Raw genomic sequence first — 17,459 nt, forward strand, 5'->3', positions numbered from 1 at the left:
AATTTGTCTGAGGGCTTGGATTGGTTTCTCTTTGAAATCGTGTTTGCCACGCACGTGACCACTACCCAAGAATATCTCACATCCTTAAGTACCTATGTACATATCATTCGACACGCTGATGTCACTATCACAATCATGCGAAGTGCCATAAGATACCGTTGATGATCATCTACCGAAAATTACAATCGAGTCAAATAACCAATCTACTTTTATTCCAACTCAGCGATATGATTGAAGTTGCTCGTTCTCCGCTCTATAGATGCAAACTTTGGCGTTATATTTTTCAAAGATAAAAAGGAAAAAGGCGAAGCAATTTCATTGCTAAACTGAATTTATCGGTGTATCGACCGAGTTTAGGCTAAAACTAGCCAAACCAAAAGCTTGAGGCGTGACGTCATCATGATGGCCACCTCTCTCTCCACCCCAAAGCTCACCACCACCATGTCCTCCTCCCCAGCCCTCCACAACCTCTTCTCCAAAAAGCTCCCTTCCCCGCTCTCTCTTCCCAAAACCCTATCCTCTCTCTCCCACCTCCGCCGCACCTCTGCCTCTCACCCCCACCACCACCTCCACTCCCGCCGTCGTTTCTCCGTTAGCGCCGTCGATTCCGGAAACGGCGCCGACTCCGCTCGCCACTACGACTTCGACCTCTTCACTATTGGTGCCGGCAGTGGCGGCGTCCGCGCCTCCCGCTTTGCCGCCAATTTCGGAGCTTCAGTCGCTGTCTGCGAGCTCCCCTTCTCCACGATCTCTTCCGATACCGCCGGAGGCGTCGGCGGCACGTACGTCTTTAACTTTTATAGCCCAATTGGGTGTTTGGGAATTGAATTATTCAGCTTTTCCAACAATTATGGAATTCTGGGTTCTCTTGTTTTCTTTTTGCTGAGGTTTGTGTGTTTTGGTTAACAAAGGTGTGTGCTTCGTGGATGTGTACCGAAAAAACTACTAGTTTACGCTTCGAAATTTGCTCATGAGTTTGAAGAGAGTAATGGGTTTGGATGGAGATATGAGACTGAGCCAAAGCATGATTGGAGCACATTGATAGCTAACAAGAATGCTGAGTTAAAGCGGCTCACCGGAATTTACAAGAATGTTCTTAGCAATGCAAATGTCACTTTGATCGAAGGCCGTGGAAAGGTGTGGCAGTGGAAAAACTCTATATCTATTAAGTATGCAAAGCTATAGATATACATATACTTAGGAATGTTGTTCTTAATGTTGTATTTTTGTCACAAATACCACAGATAGTGGACCCACACACGGTTGATGTAGACGGGAAGCTGTATTCTGCGCGACATATATTAGTTTCAGTTGGGGGGCGACCCTTCATTCCTGAAATTCCCGGAAGTGAATATGCAATAGACTCTGATGCTGCCCTTGATTTGCCTACCAAGCCTGAGAAAATAGCAATAGTTGGTGGTGGTTACATCGCTGTGGAGTTTGCTGGCATCTTCAACGGTTTGACGAGTGACGTTCATGTATTTATAAGGCAGAAGAAAGTTTTAAGGGGTTTTGATGAAGAGGTGAGGAACCATGCATATTGCTAGTGTTAGTTTGGTTAACACGTTTTCATGGTAGAAGCCTCTTTCGGAGGTGTAATATGTGTTTTCATATTCATGCAGGTCAGAGATTTTGTTCAAGAGCAGATGGCTCTGCGAGGAATCGAGTTCCATGCAGAGGAGTCCCCTCAGGCTATCGTAAAGGCAGCTGATGGTTCATTGTCCCTGAAGACCAATAAAGGAACAATTGAAGGTTTCTCACACATTATGTTTGCAACAGGACGTAGGCCTAATACAAAGGTTTGAACCGGGAAATTTCTATTTTTATGATTAGCTTCTCCCTGGTCTTCATGTCCATTGGCACAAGTCAAAGATTATCACCATCAGGGCATAGGTGTGACAGTCCACCAAATGAAGACGGTTGTTTAGAAATATTTGATTGGGACTTCATGCCTTGATGTGCCACTTTGCAAGTATAATAATGACAGTTCAATGATTAAGATGTATTGTTTATGGGTTAATAATTCGAACTTGTGCTGCAATGCAGAATTTGGGATTGGAGGCAGTAGGTGTGAAACTGTCCAAGAATGGAGCAATGGAGGTAGTGTTCCTGGATATGTTCAAGTTTTTCTTTGTTTCCTGCTTTCTTTTTTAGATACTTTCAAGGTAAAAGTGACCAAAAGCTGGGCGATAGATAGATATAGAGTTATGTTCTTAATGTTTTTTAGTTGGTTTTGGTTCTCAGGTTGATAAATTCTCCCGTACAGCAGTTCCTTCAATTTGGGCTGTTGGAGATGTTACAGACAGAGTAAATCTGACTCCCATTGCTTTGATGGAGGGAGGGGCAATAGCAAAAACACTCTTTCTGAATGAGCCAACAATGCCTGATTACAGGTATCCATGCTACCTTGCTAGTCAGTTGATAAGAGTTGGATTATTATTATGCTGATTTATAACTTTGGAAGTACTCCATAAAATCTATGCAAGTAGGGTAAAAATGTGTGAATTGTGTATATTCTAATGATATTTTTTTTGCTTTGAGTAGAGCTGTTCCTTCTGCTGTGTTTTCCCAGCCACCAATTGGTCAAGTTGGTCTTTCCGAAGAACAGGTGCGGAGGTTATATTTGTGTATCTGCAATTGTGGGAAATTGGCTTCTTGTCTTAAACTGCTGTTACTTTTGCAGGCTGTAGAACAGTATGGTGATGTTGACATCTACACATCAAACTTCAGGCCCTTAAAGGCTACTCTTTCGGGACTGCCAGATAGAACCTTCATGAAACTCATAGTCTGTGCAAAGACAAACAAGGTTCTGGGGTTACACATGTGTGGAGAAGATTCACCCGAAATTGTGCAGGTTAATGCATTTTACTTTAATATTTTTTTTTAAATCAGAATTTTAGTCTCTGGAGCTTAGGTGGCAGTAAAAAAGGCGACCCCAAGCCAACAAGGCACGACTCGAACCTGTGACCTACGGTCACAAAGGAGCAACCTTTACGTTGCGCCAAGGCTCGCCCACAAAGGAGCAACTTTTATTTGTTTTCTTTTTAAAATCAGAATTTAGTTTATGGAGCTTAGGTGGCAGTACATGTGTTAAATTACAGGGATTTGCAGTTGCTGTGAAAGCCGGCCTGACAAAGGCAGATTTGGATTCCACAATTGGTATTCACCCGACAGCCGCAGAAGAGTTTGTGACAATGAGGACTCCCACTCGGAAGATACGAAAAGACCCTCCATCTCAGGTTTGTTGTGGACATATAAGGAGTTGCCTTTATTTCCATTTTATGATAAATCTGGTCCTTTAAAATTCCATCATGTATAACGAGCTTTGTGACCTAAGTTGGTTAGAGACTCCCCACCTCTTTTACGGCCCAAGAAGTGCGGAAACTTTTCGATGTTTATTACTCTGAACTTGTAAACCGAGTAGTCTGTAGATCACTTATCATTTTTTTCACATTCCAGGGGAAGATAGACTCCGATGTTAAAGCTGCCAAAGGTGTTTGATCAGGGTTGACCAATCTGCTGCACGAGATAGCTGATTCCAAAGGTGAGAGTTAACAGTAAGATAAATTGTTCTTACGAATGTAGAATATTATGGATTTAGTTCTAAAGTGTTGAGTTGTCGATTTTATATGACCAGGCTCATTGATTTGGTTATAAGGTAATGATGCAAAGACTCTGTAACTTACTGTAGATTAAGAGCTTCTCGGTCTTTCTTCCATACTCCGTATCATAAATGATACGGGTAGTTGACAGTCTAGATTGGAAGACCTGATTCGAGGACTTCAATCTAATGACATTAAAGTTGTATCATTTAATGGTATGGGGTATGGAAGTCGGACCCGAGTTTCTCTTAAAACCTCCCCAAGTTTGAAGGTGAAATTTATAAACTACAATTATCTCGATGAGGTTTTGGGTAATTATACTTGACTTGTCTCAAAAGGAGTCGATAACGTTGATTTCTTTTCTTCTTGGTTAAAGCGTATTCAGTTGCAGAGTTATGGCGATTTAGATCATGATAATCTGAAAAAATAGGTATATGATAAATGCTTTGTATGACTGATTTGTGTATTAAACTACTGCGCAGGTTGTGGCTCCTGAAATTTGTACATGACAATCCTTGTGGAAGAGTTGCTGGTATTGGAGTATTCGGCATGACGGCAGCTGAGTTTCCGGAGAGCACAGATGCAGCATGTTTCCTCTTGAGGCCGGTGACGAACTTGAGCACAAGCACTTCATCAGGAATCTTTTTACTGTAAATTGGTAGCGGGTTTTTGCTAAGTATTGAAATGAATCAAATTGCTGTATGAGCTGTTATCTGGCTCCACTTCAACATATTTTTACTGCAGATCGATGAATAAATGCATGTTTTTGACTTCGAATCAGAATATATGTGCACAGATTTCTGAGTTGTGTCGCTACTTCAATATCGCGAAATAAATGTGTTTTATTTGGTTGACAGAGAGGTCAAAAACAACTAAGATGGACATAAATAAATGACTCAAAATTTTCAACATAACAGTTTGGTGAACACATTCGTCGAACAAATATAAAAGGTCAAAAACTGCAGAAACATTTCTGCATCAAGAAAGCCATGAAAGCACCTGTAGACTACCTTTCTAGACTAATTGCCACCCACGACTCCATTGATACAACGGATAACACAATCAGATTGTCGTTGAACAGGCAAATGATTCTTCTGAAACGAAGGAAACAAGATCACGGTGACCAGATACTGGTCTTCTTAGCATTTGTTCTATGCGTGATGGTAGTGATGCAACTTGTACAACAACACTTTTCCAGCAGCATTTCCTACAGCCATGAAACCTCCACCGGGACTGAAATCCAAACAGCGGGGATAATGTATGGACCTTCTCGGTGGAGGCCAGTTGGAGAAAACAGTAAATGATGGAACATGTATCAACTTCAAGCTATCCTTCTTCATGCTCGAACAAATGGCCAGTATTTGAGCATCACCGTTGAACTTGAGAAAGTCTACTTTCGTTGTAAGATTCTCGATGGTCTTGATGGGTTTTCTCTTGCCCCCCAAAAAATCCTCTCTATTGTAAATGTTGACAATCCCACTGTCTGAACCAGCAGCAAACAATGTTCCAGTTGGAGATGTACAAAGAGATGTTCCATTTATGCAACCTTCATCAACAGCCTTATGGATGCAAGCCCCAGTTCTCAGATCCCAGTGGTAGACCTGTCCATCTCCGCCAGAGCTCAACAGTTGCTTCCCATCATTGGTAAAAGCTAAAGAACGAACAGTTCCATTCATCTTTAGTGTTCGGATCAATTCCTTCGTTTTAGAGGAAACCAACAGGATATAGCCTTCATTGCCCACAAAAGCAATTGTACTAGAGTCAGGGGAAACTTCAAAAAATTCCAAGCTTTTCTCCTCTCTACCAACCAGGGGTCCAATTTTATCTACTTTCGCCTTCACTAAGTCAAAGCTGTAAAAGAAGTTCCTCCTTCCAGCTATAATAACCTGAGACCCATCAGGCAAAAAAGACGCCTTTCGAATGGGACAGTCATCAAGGAAGATGCTTTCTATTTTAGTATTCCGCTTGCCATCAATTTGAAAAAACCTAAGCCTTCGATCCAACCCAGCAGCAAGAAGCAACTGCCCGTTTCTATGGAACTGCACTGAGTTTATCGGACCATTAGAAGGTTCCTCTGCATTTGCATTTAGAAGTGCTGAATATTCAAGAAGTCCAGGCAACAACTTTGAACTGCTCTTCACAACAAGTTCCTCATTCGTTCGAAGGAGATCATCAACAGATTCTACACCCTTGTAGCCACGGGCCACTCCTACCTGATTCTCTTCATCCGACGATTCATCATCAGAATAACTACTCTCCTGCAAGTGCCGATCAAGTTGAGCCCATTCTGTGCCTGGGTTCAGCTTAGCATGCTGAGCCCTCAATCTCGACACGTAATCTGAACCTGAAATCAAACTCTCCTCCTCCTCCTTCCTCAGCTTCCTTAACCTATTAACTTTAGCAATATTTATTTTAGCCTTCTCCTCTTCCTCATCCACCCACACAGGTTTTCTTTCCTGAGTTTCCTCTTCCGATAACTCTCCATCCTCTTCATCAACTGAAAGCACACCACTGGCAGAACGATCCACAAAGAACAAATCCGCTCCATCTCCAACTTCTTCCTCATCCCCCTTTCCAAACTCAAGTGGGGAATTAATGGCTCCAAACAATGAGTCCTCCAGCTGCTCCTTTTCTTTTTGCTCCACTGCCACTTTCTCATCATCTTCCTTACGGGCTTTCTTTCTTTTCTTCGTCCTCACAATATCCAAATCAGTCACTTCTTCATCCCCATTGTCTTCGTTTCCTTGCAGAAGCAAAGGCGGCTCGTCAGTAACACCATCATCATCCCTTTTAGTCTTGCTGGCTTTAAAAGCCGACGGAACATTCTGCGATATTAAACTCATCTTTCACAACAACAATGCGTCTCTGCTTCTGCACAATCAGCGAAACTCCGGTCACATTATATAATAGTAGCAACCAAAACAGCTTCCAAACCATCACTGAGTTAATAATAATTCTTCCTTTAAATGACCAAACTATTCAAAATCTCATCTTGGGCAACTACAAGTAGTTCCGAAACTACGATTACCTAGGGAGTGGAGTTCGAACAGAACTTCGGGTGAAGGATTACAAAACCCTTTCCCCAAAATTATTTTTTAACATAAAACAGTAAATTCCTGAAGTTGTAAGCAAATAAGCGGGAAAAAAAATAAATAAAATTCAGAAAATCTATGCATATAAACATTCAAATGTAAAAATTGCAAAAGGAAAATACAAAAACGTTTAAGAAATCAAACAAAACCAAAATAAAATAAAATGAAAAATAGCAACAAAAAAAAAAAGAAGGAATTTCAGCCATGAAAAGAACCGAGCATAAACAGCCAATAGGAAAAAAAAATTACCACGATGATGAGGTTTCTTGAACGACGGCGAGCTCCCCCGGCGCGAACGGTAGAGAACGGCGGATACAGAGAACAGAGCTAAGCTTTCGAGTGAAACGAGAGAGAAAAGGGGGGCGTTCAGGCGTTGTGTTTGGAGTTGGAGGCAAGGGTTATAAGCCAAACGAAGTCGTTTCGCAGTGTGCTTGAATTTCAAAAGAAAAGTAAAAATTAAATAGTGTTAGGTTTCAGCTAGTAGAAATTTGGGCTTTTCCTTCGGTCAAAACGGATTTGGGCTTTTTAAACTTGTAGCCTCAACTGTAGACCCACCCAACCCAATAACAAAAGAGTTTTTTTTTTTTTTTTTTAGATGTGATCGTTAAATTGTCATACAGGATTATCAATTCACTTGTATCATAAATTCATAATAAGTAAATTTACTTAGGCTTTTTAGTCAAAATGGTTCTTAAAATTGGCATAACTCTTTACTTTGGTCTTTGAGATTTTAAATCGATAGCACTGGTTCCTGAGTTTATTCACAATCAATCATTTTGTTACCCTCAATTATTGTCAAATCATTGCGGGTAACTGTTTATTAAATTTAGGGTATTTTAGTCATTTTATTATTATTTCACAGAGATTTTGATATTGATGGTGGACAAATTCAAAGTGAGGAGTTATGCCACTTTTAATGACTATTTTGACTAAAATGCTATTTATTTATTGATCTTTTATCCTAAGTATGTGAGAGCATAATTATTTTTTCTTTTTATAAAAGCAGTAATGGAGTTGGAGAATAGGGGAATCTAAACGAAATCGAGGATGCATGAATAATTGCTCTAAACGACTCTCAGCTCCGTTACGTAGTGTTTTACTTCTTAAGCTAGTTGAAATATTATGTACAACAGAAAAAAGGGAAAAGCTATATTACTATTCCGTAACAATGTTATCAAATAGTACTATTATTATATGGACAAAATATTGCGATGATATCGATATAATGTAAATATTTGTTGCCATAATGGTATTATTCGCACTACATGAATCGAATTAATATTGGCAGAAATACTTGCCTTTAAAATTCACTGATAGGAGCAAATACATTGAAAAATTGCCCCTAATAAAAAGGAGTAGCAGAAAGTAGATTCACTTCTAAAATAACCATTACAATTGTTATTAAAAGCGAAAAATGTCATATATCCACCCCTATTGTTTATTGTTGCCACACATCATTACAGGTAGAAACATCCTCCCTTTTATTTCCGCATCTAATATAACGCTCCTAATACTCACTTTTCTTGTAGTGTCGATATCTTTCAAAAAAAAAAAAACTGGTGACAAGCCACGGTTATCCATCCCTTCCAATCCCGGAGAGGTTATGGAGAATTTCATTTTACACGTGACCACGGTCAAGCAAAGCTCAGAGTATTGAACACAGGACCTCCCACATTTATTTATTTATTGGGAAACCGCAGTTTACGCCCTTACCACTAGACCACTTGATGTGGTTCTTTTTTCTTTTAGAGCTAGTTGATGAAACGGTATGTGCATTGAAATTTCGTGCATTGTCACACAGCACTCTTCGTTTTATTACATTTTTCGCAAACATCAACATTAACAATCCTTCACATAAACCCTACTATATATACCGTTGAAGAAGATTGTAATGCTAATTAGTGATCAGAAGCAAGGCCTAGTTGCTTGAGATGGTGGTGTATGTCTTCGGGGTGATGATCGTCGAGTTTCGGCCGTTCGGCCTGGATCCACCGGCCGTCCTTGCACCTCACCATGCCCTTGTTATGATCTTGCCTCCAGTAAGGTGGAACCAAGTAATGGTCTTTCAAAAAATCCGAGGCTTTGTTCACCAGTGCTGGGTCTCTTCCACTGGCTAGCACAAATCTGTGGCCTTTTCCATGGTACCTGCATGAAATATTTTGAAATCAAACACAAGTTTATTTTAGGAAAAATTAGTATCTGGTCCTTAGTTTTTAGGGTTCATTGACTAAGACCTTATTAGTTCTCAAATTTTGATTCAAGTCCCTAGCATTAATGTGATAATGAATTTACATGTTTATTATATAATTTTTTAGTATAAAAATTAGTAATTAATTTAGGGTTTAATACTCACACCTCTATTAAACTTCTAATTAATTTTCAATTCAAACATTTCCAAAATAATAAAAAATTAAATTAAATTAAGTTTGTACCTATTAGTTTTTTTTTATATATAAAAAGATTCTCAATTTTTTAATCTTAAATGTACCCATTCATATAATTTTTCAATTTTTTTAATCTTAAATGTACCCATTCTCAAATTTATCAATTTGTTATATGTAAAATGTACCCTTTTTTAATATAAAATCCATTCAAATTTTTTAATCCATGTTTAAACTTATATGGGTACATTCTTTTTCGTTGATTTGAGAATGTATCCATGTTTTGGTACAATAATTTTTTTTGTTAATTTTGGTTAATGTACCCATACATATATGTACACACACACAATATAATAGAGAGTATAATTTATATTTTATTATTTTTAATCCCATAAATTATGGGTTTTATTTAAAATCTCATTAATATAAACAATTACAAATTTCAATTTTTAATTTTTAATTAAAAAAATATAGTAACTTACATTATTACATTAATGTCAGGGATCTCAATCAAAAACTAAAAACTAACAAAGTTTCAATCAAAGAATATTGATAGTTAAGAACCGCATCCAAAGTGTCCCTTTATTTTATTTTATTTTTCAAAGACTTGTTAATTAATTACTATTTATGGCATTCACTAAACATGCATATATAAAGTGTGTTAGCTGGAAATCTTTCTTTCCTGCTCAAACCATATAATATTTAAACTAGTTGATAAAATATTTACTTACAAGTATAATTATATAGATATATGGAGCACATGACCTTATTAATTTATTTGAAACTTACATCCAACCAAATTATACTCGAAACACGAAAAATATCTCGATACTCATATCTTGTAATTTAATTTTGTAGGGGGTCCTAAAATTGAATAATGCAAAAAGAAACCCTAATTCTACAACTAGTGATGGGTTTTTTTTTTTTTTTTTTTTTTTTTTTTTGTCAATGTTAGATTAAACTCATAGATTAAAAGACAACAACGGTAAGAGGATTTCTGATTTATTTTCCACAATTTCCTGTTTCTAGTTATTTCATTTAAAATTTTAAATCTTGATGCAATGTAAATTAGTAATTTATCGTCCGAGAAATAATGTGTTCATATTTATTGATGATATTGTTAATTAAGTTTTACTAACCCGTCGAGCAAATGCAAGTGAGCCTCCAAATTATGGGCGCAACCAGGGTCATTCGTCGGCTTCAAAAAGGGCGAGTTTTTGTGATCCAACTCAAGTTGTACTCCGACATGCGAGTAGCTCCACGGCAGGCCCTCCGCTAACTTCATGAGCCTCGGCGCTACGTGTTCGTTAAAGAACAGCCCGGGCGACTTGGGGACCACATCGTGAACGTTCACCACTCTCAACACTTTAACACCCAACGACTCGAGCCGCTCCTTAAACCGCACGTTCCCAACCCGAGGACCCGAATACGACAATACGGATACGGGCACGACCCGCCCGTCCGACATCACGTTCAAACCCGTTTCGGTTATGTCGTACGCGCTCAAAATTGCCAACGCGCTCCCGAGGCTGTGCCCAGTAATCGTGATGCTCAATTCCTCGTCCGAGTATTTCTCCACCAACCGTTTAATCTCCGTCAAAATCTGCTCCCTCGCCGAGAATTGGCAAAATCGGCACGTCGCGTCTTTATCGGTGTAGAGATCCAGAAACCCGGATTCGACTTTTACAGTCTGATCCGGGCACGGGATTCGATTCGCGGAAACCGGCTTTAGAAAGTCCATTAAGTCGACTATCCACTCGAGGCGGGTGACGGTGCCGCGCCACGCAATACTGATGTCTCGGCGGCCCAAACGCGCCGACGTATCGTCGTCCGAAACGGCGACATATCCAATCCAGTTGGCGTTTTTGCTCCAGACCTTGGGCCAGCGGGACTTCTTGAAGAAGTTTGGGAGGTTGATATTGGACGTGGCGAAGAGGTAGCACGACACGTGGTAGCCGTTCTGGGCCATGCCCAGGGACTCGAAGAAGGCGTGGCGCGTGAAGCGGCAGCTGCCACAGTACTTGGAGAAGGGATCGAAGTCGAAGGCGTCGTAGCAGGCCTGGGCCATCTCGCCATAGCGGATGAGCTCAGATCGGAGGAGGGGGTCCATCGGGTCGAGTAACCCGACCCAGTCATCTTGACCGTGGAGTTCCCGCCAAACATCGGACAAACGACGCTCGTTTTCGTGAGTGGTAGTGTTGGTCTCTCGTTCATTTTGGTCGTCCTCTTCTTTGCTGTGGGCTCTTTCTTTTTCAAGCTCGGTGATGATGGAGGGTAAGGAGTCAGTGGTTTTTGAGTGGAGGACTTTGGCGGCGACGGTGGAGGTTGAAACGGTGAGTTTCGAGGTTCCAAAGGGGTGTGATTTGTAGGCTGATAAGTTGAGTTTTGTGAAGGGAAGAACGGTACAGGATAAAGAAATGGCCGCCATTGGAGACGATGATGAAAGAGGTGGTGAGCAACTCAGCGGTGAATGACGCAGAGAGCAATGTTTTGTCTGTAAAAGAAAGTGGATGACGCAGAGACCAATGTTAACATTTAAGTTATAAAAGAAAACAGTAATGTTATTTTTACTATGTTTTTATACTATATTTATATATGTAGCATATGTGGACAACTACATCATTTCAATTTATTAGAATTTAATTTAAATTAAAAATCATTTAATAAACCAATAATTAAAAAAAAATTGAAATTAAATAGTGATTTTGGTATACGATGAGTCTTCTCTTTTATTTTCCGTTTCTTCTTCGACACTAGTTTTTTCACTCTATTTTTTCATGTCTGTCAAATTCACCGCAATCTAAATTAAATCTGATACGTTCATGCGCTGCCCTATTTGGATTATTGGTACGCAACTATGGATGCCTCCATTGTAAGTTTCTTAACATCCATCAATCCGCATATTATTTTCCTTTCAGCCTTTGTTAAACTGGAGTGGATTGTCTGCCCTCCTATTTTCATACTCTTCTCATCCCTTCATGTTAAACTAAGATGCTCCTGGAGACACGGAAACTAATCATTACTCAAATCTCAGAAACATGACAAGACAACTCCAGTGAGAAGCAAAAAGCATGACGGAGTAAAATCAAAAGAATAAATAAACCTAGCGGACATGGCTTAGGGCTGGTTTGGTATTACTGTGCTTTGAAAAAAAACTGCTGTGAGAATAAGCGGATGTGTTGTGAGAATAAGCGGCTGTGAAATAAATCAGCAAAGTGTTTGGTAAACTTTTTTGTAAAAGTGCTTTTGAAAGAAAAGAAAAAACAGTTTGATAGTGGGTATTTTCATTAAAGGAGCATTGTAGCTCCGTGTGCTTTGAAAAAAAACCAGTTTTCCAAAGCTGCAAATATCAGCTTCAGTTTTTTCCTTTGATTTCAGCTTATTCTCACAGCAGCTTTCAAAATAAACCTTTTTTTTTAGTTTACCAAACACCTAAAACCCTCACAGCTTTATTTCAAGAATGTTTTTTTTTTAAGCACCTCACTCCAAACCAACTCTTAACTTAAACGCATCGTGAATTGGCCTTGCTGACTCGGGAATTGATTGTGACAACTCTACGAAACTACTGAGGTTAAGATTTGGGTCATGTGCAATTTCCGCAGGATACCCATCAACCAGTCTGCCAACACTCGACAACGTAAAAGTATAAATCCCTTTTTAGTTTAGATTGTGACTTGAAAAAATGGCGTGAAAGACTGCAGTGGAAGAAGAAACGGGAGAAGAAGTTGAACGTGAAAGGAAGGGAAAACTTCTCATATGCTATAATCATCATTTAATTTCAGTTTTTCTTAATTATTGATTTATTAAATGATTTTTAATTTAAATTAAATTTTGATTAATTTAAATAATGTGGTTGTCCATATCATATGTCACATAAGATGATATATAAATATGATATAAAAACATGGTAAAAATAGAAAAAGAAAATTATTGGTAATTGCATCTAAAATATTCATAATATATCGATATTTCCATCGAAATTTCTGTGTTTCTGGACTACTGATATTTTGTTGGACTACCGATATCATCGATATTTTAGATCTTGCTAGGTCACTCATGTATCTTACCACGCAATGTATAAAGTGTAAAATATTGTAATAATTCATTATATATAAATGATTATGGTGTGTTTAAACTTCTTTCATTAATTACTACATATGTTCTACACTCACAATGTTTGCCAACTCGCTATATAATCAACTTAAATCAGTTATATCTATCATGCAATGTATTTCCTTCCAATTTTTTGTGATAAACTAATAGATAATTGACTAAATAAACATCCTGCAAAGTTTCAATAAAAATTTCCAAGTTTTTCTTACAATTTCCGTGGTTTTTATTTAATTTTTATCGATATCGATAATATCACGATATTTCAATCGAAATTTCCGTGCTTTTGAACTATCGATATTTAATACCTTGCATTATATTAATTAATGGCAAGTACGTGTTTGATGAATATTTTAGTAGCCACATGTGGTTCACGAGGAGGGTCGATCTTGATTGGTCAAGGAAGCCCACGCTGACCAGTCACTATATAATTTCCTCATTACCTCTCACACAAGTCAATCATCACCCACGCTTTGATTCACATTCATTGCTAAGGAGAATTGAGATTGAGTGCAACTAACGTTAATTGTTAGTCTGTTAATTTAATATTTGCGTAATTTATAAAATTAACTAATTTGACAGGGTTTTAAGGGGTGGCGTTTTATTTGTTTTGAATTTTGTTTATTTTTTAATGATATGGTATTGTATATGAGGTTTTTAGGTTTAGCATACATATCGAATGTGAGTAACAATTCTCTCTTATTATCATCGTATACGTCATGTAACAACTATAATAGAGTAGCACTTTTAATAGTTCTTGTATTATTGCCAAAAGCTGTGTTATGTAATTACACATATAGCTAGTTGTAGGTCCTCGTCCAGCACATGTCTTCTTGTCATTTTGTTTAGAATACTGAGATTTAGTAAGTGTGCTTAAGCTGGACAAATCTTGGATATAGAAAATAAATCACCTCATGTTTATAAATTGTAAGGAACTATATATATATATATATATATATATATATATATATATATATTGTTTTCTTTAGTCGAAGAGCTATATATAATATATGGTATATAAGATATTCTTATCGATTTTCGTTTTTTTTATGCCAACGAAATCCATGCATCCAAGATATTCAAGAACCAAACTAGTTTTGAATTGTTGTAATATGTCTACCAAAGAATCCCTATGAAATGTTTGGAAATTTATCTGTTAGTATTATCTGAAATTTAACTCTATTTGTGTAAGTTTATATTACGTTGTCAGTTCCAAGTCACAACAAATTAAGAGATAGAGGGCGTCAGGCAGTGGCGGATCTAGGATTTTAAACTTGAGGGGTCCCAATAATAAAAGTCAAAAAATTTATAGACAAAATAGCATTGAAAAGTTAAATATAATACATTTCATTCAAAAATCATACGCAAAACAACATTACAAGCTATAAAATCATAATTCAAGCAAAATCATAATTCAAGCGTCCACGACGAGATTTCATAGTCTGAAAATGTTTCATGATAACTTCTTTACCAATACATGAAAACACATATTTCTCAATGTAAACAACTAAGCTATCACTCAACCATTGACCTCCCATTTTGTTGCAAAGTTGACCTTTAATGATATTCATAGCGGAAAATGTCCTCTCTACTGAAACGGTTGCAACCGGTAAAACCAAAGTCAACTGAACAAACAAATATACATATGCAAATGTTTGATGCAACCCTTTCTCCACAAAACATATACCAATTAACCAATAAACAAAAATTTCATCTAAATTCCAATGATAAAATGAGTGTACAAACATGAAACATATCAACAATCATATCAATAATAGACTGAAAATCTCCATCAATATCTAATATAATTTAATTGAGATTAGATTAGAATTCCAAAAAACTTACTTGAATTTTGAACCAAATAATGGTGGAGTGGAGAATTGAAACAAGTGGAGGTATGATATTGGACTTATGTAATTAGGTCACGGGTGGGATTAGAAATTTAGGGTTTTGAAATTTGGGGGGGGTGGGGGGAAGAGGGAACCAAATAATGGGGAATTGGGGGAAAAGCAGCGGGGAAAAGAGAACATTGGGGAAATATGTGGGGCTCAGGGGCTGGGCTTTAAAATTAAAAAAATATGGAGTAATTAGTCATGGACAAACGACAGCGTTTTGTCTTTTTCTATTTTTTTTTTTAACCTTAAAACAATTGGCCAAAATTGTGCCGTTTTGGACCAATTGTTAAAAGTCCTATTTTATTTCTTCTCCCCGTTGTCTTCTTCTCCGTAGCTCTGTCGCAACCTGCACAGTAGCACAAACCTCGTGTTTGAGGGGTTCTCCGGAAAAATTTTAGCAGCTATTTAGGGTCGTCAAGGGGTCCTAGGACCTCCCAAGTCCCTTTGTAGATCTGCCACTAGTGTCAGATAGTCCACAACCGCCATTTCGCTTTTCATGTCAAATTTATAGGATAATGAATCTTAAACAAAATTGCACTAAAATTAGGTTGTCACCCAAAAATGACGCAATGTGTAGCCTGAACACAATAATAAATGAAGCCGACTCCGCTTAACGTGACAAAACTTAATTAGTGACGCATTGTATGTGATGCTATCATATTCATGCTAGAAAGTAGAAAGGAAAGAGTAGTTATCATGTCTACTCGTCTGTTGGTGATGGTGGTGGACTTCACCAGGATGTAATTAATTAACGGAAATTAGTAATAAACAACTTAAATTAAAAGTTTAAACTCACGATGATTTGACCGTTTACTGGCTAATTGCAGTACTAATTAGCAGTAAAAAGTAAGACCAGCTAAGCAAAATAATTAAGGGTCAATATCCAAACGACTCAACTTGTCAATTTTTTACCGTAAGTGGCGTTATTTTTCGGTAAGCTAATTCTTAATGTAATCTATCCACTTTATTTTATAAAATTTCTCTACCTTCTGATAAAAAAAAATATAAAAAAACCTTGTCAATTTTTGAAATTGGGAATATTGTTGGGAAAGATTTGTAATGATAACGTTATGCATGCTTGAGAATAAAACGTGGAGAGTTTTTGTTGGTGGAGAATTGAAGGGTGTGTTTGGTATTTTACTTGAATCCAAATTTTTTAACTAAAAAATAATTTTCAAGTTTTAGGCTTTAAAAACTTGTTTGGTAGGACTATTTTCAAAAATTAAAATCAAGACTAACTCAAAAATATAATTTATTATCTAAAAACATAAAAAGTGAGTTTTTAAACTTAAACTCTCTCATTTCTTTTCTTTCACTCCAAATCTATCTCTCTCTTTTTTCTTTGTTCTATCTCCACTTTTTTTTTTTTTTTGAACTTTAAGGAAAAGCTCTCGGTACTGTTCACTTTAACGAAAAACCACATTTTTACACTAAAAAGTCAATCATGGTACTATTCATTTTACCCTTTATTTTGTTCTTATCGTTAAAACTCAAAGTTTTCAAGCAATTTTCATTAGTTTTCCTTTTCTTTTTTTTTACTTTTTTCGTCTCTCATCTAATTCGCTATCTTCATTCTCTCGGTTCTTTCTCACTCCTCTTTCTCTCTATCTCATCTGATCCTCTCTCTTTTTTCTCTTTCCTTCAATCATCTCTTACTTTCTTTTATCCTCTCTCCTATTTCTTCCTCTCTTGCGACCCCATCTTTTTAGATCTCTTTATCTAGTTTAAGTCGTAAGATTTAAAAATTTTAAATCGCAAACCAAATCAAGTTTTTGAGTCTTAAAGAAAATTATTTTCGAGAAATATTCTTAAAAAATGTTTTGAGAAATGATTAAAATTTTCAAATAGGATACCAAACAGTCCCGAAATAATTCGAAGCAGTGAGAGGCGTGAGAGGTGGAGGACCCAATTTTATGATATCTAGCGTACCAAGATATATACTACTAGTTTTCAAATGTCACTCAAAGAATCTTAAATGAAATTGCGTCAAAGTTAGGTCGTTAGTCAGAAGTGACGCACTATATAGCCCGGGCACAATTATATGTGAAGACGACCCTGCTTAATGGGACAAAGCTTGGTTATTGTTGTTTTATCATTATCTAAAATTTAATATAGATCAATTGCCTTCGCCTTCATAACTTTTGGATCAAATATTGAACACAGGTTGGTGTGCACTGACTATTTCTTAAGCTAAATATAGTATCTCTCCAAACGACCATTCTTCTCTCTCATCTTCTTGAATTGTCTCGACACTTTCTCACATTCTAAATGCCTTTTCTTCTTAAGCTAAATATAGTATCTCTCCGTATGTTTAAACTCACGAAGATTTGACCGTTTACTAGCTAATTTCAGTCCTAACTAGCAGCAAAAAGTAAGATC

At 37.3% G+C, this 17,459-nt stretch overlaps 3 protein-coding genes across 3 annotated transcripts; 1 reads left to right on the forward strand and 2 right to left on the reverse strand.

The window, feature by feature from the left end:
* Positions 1-220: 220 nt before the first annotated feature.
* Positions 221-4,385, forward strand: LOC126585881 (glutathione reductase, chloroplastic-like). The gene is made up of 11 exons (XM_050250456.1): positions 221-782; positions 912-1,137; positions 1,245-1,523; positions 1,623-1,799; positions 2,047-2,100; positions 2,245-2,393; positions 2,545-2,608; positions 2,684-2,854; positions 3,102-3,239; positions 3,460-3,544; positions 4,085-4,385. Exons 1-10 carry the CDS (start codon positions 400-402, stop codon positions 3,499-3,501), a joined length of 1,683 nt encoding a protein of 560 aa, XP_050106413.1. The 5' UTR covers positions 221-399; the 3' UTR covers positions 3,502-3,544; positions 4,085-4,385.
* Positions 4,386-4,464: 79 nt separating this feature from the next.
* LOC126585880 (U3 small nucleolar RNA-associated protein 18 homolog) lies at positions 4,465-7,109 on the reverse strand. Its single transcript, XM_050250455.1, has 2 exons — positions 6,944-7,109; positions 4,465-6,473 (listed from the first exon to the last, which is right to left on the reverse strand). The coding sequence occupies exon 2, from the start codon at positions 6,443-6,445 to the stop codon at positions 4,754-4,756; it is 1,692 nt and encodes a 563-aa protein (XP_050106412.1). The 5' UTR covers positions 6,446-6,473; positions 6,944-7,109; the 3' UTR covers positions 4,465-4,753.
* A 1,340-nt stretch (positions 7,110-8,449) lies between these two features.
* LOC126585883 (phospholipase A1-Igamma2, chloroplastic-like) lies at positions 8,450-11,603 on the reverse strand. Its single transcript, XM_050250458.1, has 2 exons — positions 10,215-11,603; positions 8,450-8,839 (listed from the first exon to the last, which is right to left on the reverse strand). The coding sequence occupies exons 1-2, from the start codon at positions 11,501-11,503 to the stop codon at positions 8,593-8,595; spliced, it is 1,536 nt and encodes a 511-aa protein (XP_050106415.1). The 5' UTR covers positions 11,504-11,603; the 3' UTR covers positions 8,450-8,592.
* Positions 11,604-17,459: the final 5,856 nt, after the last annotated feature.

The sequence above is a fragment of the Malus sylvestris genome, chromosome 10 (assembly GCF_916048215.2).
Source record: "Malus sylvestris chromosome 10, drMalSylv7.2, whole genome shotgun sequence".
NCBI lineage: Eukaryota > Viridiplantae > Streptophyta > Magnoliopsida > Rosales > Rosaceae > Malus > Malus sylvestris.

Coding starts and splice junctions, on each gene's coding strand:
- LOC126585880 (XM_050250455.1), bottom strand. CDS start 6,445: ATGAGTTTAATATCGCAGAATGTTCCGTCGGCTTTTAAAGCCAGCAAG.
- LOC126585883 (XM_050250458.1), bottom strand. CDS start 11,503: ATGGCGGCCATTTCTTTATCCTGTACCGTTCTTCCCTTCACAAAACTC. Junction 8,840..10,214: donor CACTTGCATTTGCTCGACGG/GTTAGTAAAACT, acceptor TATTTCATGCAG/GTACCATGGAAAAGGCCACA.
- LOC126585881 (XM_050250456.1), top strand. CDS start 400: ATGATGGCCACCTCTCTCTCCACCCCAAAGCTCACCACCACCATGTCC. Junction 1,138..1,244: donor TGATCGAAGGCCGTGGAAAG/GTGTGGCAGTGG, acceptor CAAATACCACAG/ATAGTGGACCCACACACGGT. Junction 3,240..3,459: donor GAAAAGACCCTCCATCTCAG/GTTTGTTGTGGA, acceptor TTCACATTCCAG/GGGAAGATAGACTCCGATGT.